General features: G+C 38.3%; 1 protein-coding gene across 1 annotated transcript; it reads left to right on the top strand.

Annotated features, from left to right (window-relative positions):
• The first annotated feature begins 1,580 nt into the window (after nucleotides 1-1,580).
• On the top strand, nucleotides 1,581-5,446 carry LOC101313443 (probable receptor-like protein kinase At1g80640-like). The gene is made up of 10 exons (XM_004305437.1): nucleotides 1,581-1,848; nucleotides 2,506-2,676; nucleotides 2,770-3,020; nucleotides 3,120-3,252; nucleotides 3,354-3,417; nucleotides 3,545-3,641; nucleotides 3,720-3,822; nucleotides 4,915-5,033; nucleotides 5,112-5,201; nucleotides 5,285-5,446. The coding sequence occupies exons 1-10, from the start codon at nucleotides 1,662-1,664 to the stop codon at nucleotides 5,444-5,446; spliced, it is 1,377 nt and encodes a 458-aa protein (XP_004305485.1). The 5' UTR covers nucleotides 1,581-1,661.
• The last annotated feature ends 413 nt before the right edge of the window (nucleotides 5,447-5,859 follow it).

Raw genomic sequence — 5,859 nt, 5'->3', positions numbered from 1 at the left:
TGGTCGAAGCTAACCAAAAAACTTTCATCTGCTTGAGGGAATCTATTATTATGAATCATTAAGCTCTTGCCCATGAGATCATGATTAATCCTCGATCAATTCGGTTAAAAATATGCTTATTGTCAAGTTTTAAGTTTGAAACTTCATTCATGTAGAGAGAAGAAAACGTTAAAGTGAGATGTAGTGTATTTCAAGTTTTCAATAATATTATCTAATTAATATAGACCTCTTTTGGTAAATTAATATACTTAAACTTTTTTATGTTAGATGTATAAAAAATGGTATGTGTATTTAGTATGAGGAATTCTTAGGTGCGGCAAATGCACCACGTGTCTCGTGCGACCAACCATTCATGCACGGACACCTGTTAGTTTTTTCCAACTCAGCCTTGCTAAAAAAGAAGAAGAGAAAAATAGGAAATCAAATTTCCTATCTCCGATCAAACCACCAAGTCTTCTCCCTCTACCCAGCAGCCGCCATCAAGCTTTTCACCACAAACCTGCAACCCCCGCCGCCGACAACCACAAGCCCTCCCGCTCCAAATCCAGTACAACTGCTGCCATATAGCCTTGCAAAACCCATGCCGCCGAGCCCTGCAAATCTCGCGTCGAATCCACCAAGCCGTGCAAAATACATGCTGCCATGAAACCATGTCGCTCTTGTCGTTAATCCAAACCTCCCAGCACCGTTGGTTTAGATGGTGGGGGGCTTTTGAGGTTTCTGATGTGGTGAGAGTGCGGGTGGTGGCGTCAGAGGAGGGGGGGGGGGGGGGGGGGGGTGGGAATAAAGGAGTCTCAAAGAGGTCGGTCGGCGGAGAGAGAGGTGGAGATCGATTAAGGGTGGGATTAATTCTCAGAGGTGTCGGTGGAAAGAGAGGAGGGAGGTGGAGTCTGGTCTGGTCTGATCAGAGAAGCAGAAGAACTCCGGCCTCTTTTTTTTTTTAGAAGTTGAGGTGGATAAGAATCGCCACATGTCGGTGCACGATTGAGCGGTTGTAGGAGCCATCTGGTGCTACGGTTGTCGCACATAAGATTTTCTCATTTAGTATTTAAGAGTGTGAATGAAATTTCTCAAAAATTTTGATCAGAAAAAAAACATAAAAAGTTAAAACAATTTGTTAGTGAGAAAAAAGTACTATGGTTGATAGGAATTTTAGTATTTAATTTTGTTAGGGGAAAAAAATCTGTAAATTTAATACTAGTGTACATTTTCACTCAACTTTATTTTTGAGCGCCTTGTCTTCGACTGTTTCGTAATTAAACCCAAAGGACAGAAAGCTATCTTCTCTGCATTTGGTAGGGGATGAATAGCCATGATATTTTGGGTAAAAGCATAATGGCTTTAATGGAAGAGGGTCGTGACAGACTCACGAGGAAACCATCCCCTGTCCACTATCAACATCATCATCATCGCAACCCCATAACATTTCAAGTCTCACCCTTTCGATAACTACCACCCGATTTCATACCAACATATGGGCTTTGCCATTTATACAAATCACGTAATAAAGCGCTTTCTCGGTTTCCCTGCAATGCTACTTTTATTTTTTTTCTTGTCTGCTCCTCCAAACATACTAGATTCAAAATTTCAAAAACTTTCAGTAACCGAAGAAAAAGAAGAAACTCCTAAAAAATTCTAGACCCCTCATTTTCACTTGCTCTATGCAAAAGGGTGATATGAGTTTAGCTGCTGTGTTAATACCCATGTGGGTCTTAACCACCGCTTTGATTGTGACCATAATTGAGGCCAGGCCAGACCCAACAGCTTCCACTACTTCTGCCCACATTATGCTACTTGAGGAACAACCCATTGCTCACTTTTCTTCAAAAATGGAAGCTCAATCTCCAGGTATTTCAGCTTTCCAGAGTTTCCTTCTGTTTTAGCTTTTAAGTTGGTATCTTTCCTTTTACTGCAATTCTGGGTCTTTTGGGTTAATGGGTACTCATTACTTCCCGCATTCTGCCACTGAAACTCTCAGTGTCAATTTGTTCTTGTCAGAAGTATTTAAGCTAATTCCTTTTGCTGTGGATGCCTTGTTCGAGAAAATATAGGATAAACGAAAGAGTGGGTAAAATTTAAAATTTCTAATCTACGTTCTTATGAAAGTTAAAGCAATAAGAAAACTTTAATGCTTTTCATATGCTTTATAATATATTTTTGTCTTGGTCCTCTCTTGTTATTGTATAGAGAATGTGGGGAAGGAAGGGAATGGATATTGTGGATCTGTACAATGTTAATTTTCTGAAAAACAAAAAGCGAAAGGTTCTTGTCGATTGTGGCTTTGTAAGCCCAGCAGTGTTGATTAGTGTGGTCTATTTGGATTATTAGAGTAAAAAGAAGCCATGTTCCCTACTGCCTATGTCCAGAATACTAACGTTTATGATTAAACCTTACCCTGATTCTGTTGGGCTCAGAAGTGCATGATTTGTTCATATACTCATTAGTATTTGGTGGACTCATCTCCCAATAATTGACTGGAGTTTTGGATATTTTCTGGTAAACCAGGAGTTCCTGAGGTTAGAGTAATTCACCATCAAGATTTGAACAAGAGCATTCTAATAGCACTGATTGTTGCTTCCACACTGCTTGTTGGAATTCTTCTGTTCCTTTCATGTTGTTGGATCTATAGACAGAAATTGTTGAACCACTCCAATGGGAAAAGGCAAAAGACAAACGGTATCCTATTCTCATTCAAATTTGGTGTAAATTTAAGTTCCTACTTTATTTCAAGTCAATAATACTCAGAAATTTACTTGTTTTATTTCGAAGAGGTTTCAATAGGGACGCCATTGAGTGCACTTATGGTTGAATTTAATTCCTTGAGGTTGGGGAATAGGAAGGGCTCGGTTGTTGTATTCAGTTATCAATTGCTGGAAGCTGCAACAGACAAGTTCAGTGAAAGTAATGTTTTGGGCGAGGGTAGTTCTGGACCTGTTTACAGAGCTAGTTTTGATGGCAAATTCATTGCAGCTGTTAAGAGAGTAAACAGCATAAGACAGGATGCTGAAAGAGAATTTGAGGTAATTCCTGCAAAACTGGTTCTGGATTCAGTTTCATGAATCTGATTCTCTTGTTGAGGTCCCCTCTTTTATGAAAACTTGTTTTGCTTTGCTTTGCAGAATGAGGTGAACTGGTTGGGAAAAATCCTTCATCAAAACATCATCAAACTTTTGGGTTATTGTGTTCATGGAAAGACAAGGTTTCTTGTGTATGAAATGATGCAGAATGGCTCATTGGAAACTCAATTGTATGGTATGAACTTTTCTTCTATTGGTATCAAGTAACGAGATGGAAAAGAACATTGGCAAATGGTCTCATGTGTAACAATTATTTCTGTCCATGTAATTCTGCAGGACCTAATCATGGATCATTTTTGACATGGCATCTGCGGTTGAAAATAGCTGTTGATGTTGCCAGGTAATTTCATTAAACTATTCGTCAATCCCGCCCCATCTTTTTTATTTTTTATTTTTATTCTTATTATGTTTGTGTGATTCCTTAAAATACATATAAACTTGTTATTGCATCACATATGCTCTTTTAGAGGATTGGAATATCTTCATGAGCACTGCCATCCGCCTGTGGTGCATAGAGACCTGAAGTCATCTAACATTCTTCTGGATTCCAATTTTAATGCTAAGGTTAGATCCTTACACAATTCTTTGTTTACCATACTAAATATTTTTTTTTCTCATCTGATGAGTTTTTGCTTATTTTAGCTTTCAGACTTTGGTGCTACTGTCACGTCGGGGATGAAGAGTAAGGAGAGCATAAAGCTATCAGGAAATTTGGGCTGTGTAGCACCAGAGTATAATTTGGATGGTATGTGAGATTTAGTACGACTCTTATTATATACTTTATTATTGGTTCACATAGTTACTGTTTACACCAGTTATTAGGATTTGAAACTCCTAGCATTTGCTTGAGGTGGTGAGCGTGCGATGGGGATGGGTTAAATCTTAACTGCTAATATGGAAAAGCAAATCTAAAGAACTTTAGTTTCTCTATTTTCCGATATGGTAGACTCTCATTTAGGAATTCTTGAATTTGTACTTTTGTAGTTTTGCCATGCATTGGTTAGATATGTATGCAAAGTTATACAAATATCTATGCATAAATAAATCTGAATTTGGTGGTGATACACATTATGAGCATCATTTTTGAATTTTTAGGGCAAATCATCTGAATATCCAAAAAGTTTTTAATATACTTGTCTCTGTAGGGATTAGCTTGTTTGTCATGATTTCTTGCAAAAAAGAATACAATTAATATCTGAAACTCCTAACGATGAAACTTTGTTCTTGTGATCTTTGTCTAGTCGGATTCAATTTTTGGTTTTATTTTGTATATTTTCTTTCCAGCCAATTTCCTTCCAAATATATCGAATCATATCTTTCCTCCTGTTAAGTGAATTACTGGAAGTGTTGTTTGCCTTACGTGAGTAGTCAACATACTCATCCGCAGACAGATTTTGAAAACTTCATTTATGGGCAGACACCATCAATTCAAATAATCAGACCCGCTGTGCTTTTTGTGGGTCCAAGAATTGTTGTAATTTATGTCATGCTGTTGAGAACTTGCAATTATTTTCTGTTCTGGTTCATCATGTAGTTCCACATTCCGCTTTCGCTTCTTCCAACTTTAAGGCAAAAAACGTATGAAACAAAATATTATCCCAGTTACGTGTAGAAAGGAAGACAAGTAGCTAGGAACTTAGTGGTTGTCGAATATGGCTGATGAGGCATCTTGTGATATGAGCAGAATACATGTATTCCAGAGAATGGTGGTCTAATCCATTGTTTATTTCTACATAACTATATCTCCAACGTATATCAATCTCCTCGTGCTTGCATCTATATGCTACCAATATGGTTGGTACAGTGATTGTGATGGCTCACATAATCTTCTTTTCAGGTAAGTTAACGGACAAAAGTGATGTCTATGCTTTCGGAGTAGTTCTTTTGGAACTCTTGATGGGAAGAAAGTTGGTGGAACATAAAGCAATAGATGAATCCCAATCTATTATCACATGGGTAAGGTACTTTGAGTCTATATGCTGGCCTACACAAGTAGTTGGAGTTTAATGATTCAATTGATTCTTTGACATGCAGGCCATGCCCCAGCTCACTGACAGATCAAGGCTTCCCAACATTGTGGATCGCGTGATAAAAGATACCATGGATTTAAAACACTTGTACCAGGTCCAATTAAAACTCTGTTGATACCCTTAAACCTGTTTGTTCTAGTATGAGTTGCTAAGTTGAACTTATTGCAATATGAACAGGTTGCTGCTGTGGCAGTACTATGTGTGCAACCTGAACCAAGTTATCGACCTTTAATGACAGATGTACTGCACTCGCTAATCCCTCTTGTGCCTGTGGATCTTGGAGGGTCGCTGAGAATTGCAGATTACATACCCTCTGTTTCAGCCGAACCTTCCAACTGATAAACAGTGCTCTATGACTCGTACATAAATCCAGGCAACTGATGGTCACATTTCTTATTGGTGGACAATGGTGTGGTGATTAGCGCTTGTCTTATGCCCATCCTATTTCTGTATCTTTTTCCTCGAAAGATCAGATAAAGGAAAGTTTTGCTTAAAAGAAATTTATGCTCAATGTTCCATCTATTTGTAAATTGAACCAGAATGAATGTAGGTGTTTCATAGAAATGAGAAATCTTTTGTTTTCGGGCTACTTGAGACATGCTTTCTTCAATTCAGTAATTCATTCTTTGCTTGGAGTCTAAGCAACAGAATAGAAGGGAATTACAGTGGATCCTTCGCTTTCGCTCGGTAATGTAGGTGGGTCCTGCATTGGCGGGCGGCAGCCTAAGATGGTGAGTTTTTACTATATGGAG

Source organism: Fragaria vesca, linkage group LG6 (genome assembly GCF_000184155.1).
Source record: "Fragaria vesca subsp. vesca linkage group LG6, FraVesHawaii_1.0, whole genome shotgun sequence".
Lineage (NCBI taxonomy): Eukaryota > Viridiplantae > Streptophyta > Magnoliopsida > Rosales > Rosaceae > Fragaria > Fragaria vesca.
This window is presented reverse-complemented; position numbering and strand designations above follow the sequence as displayed.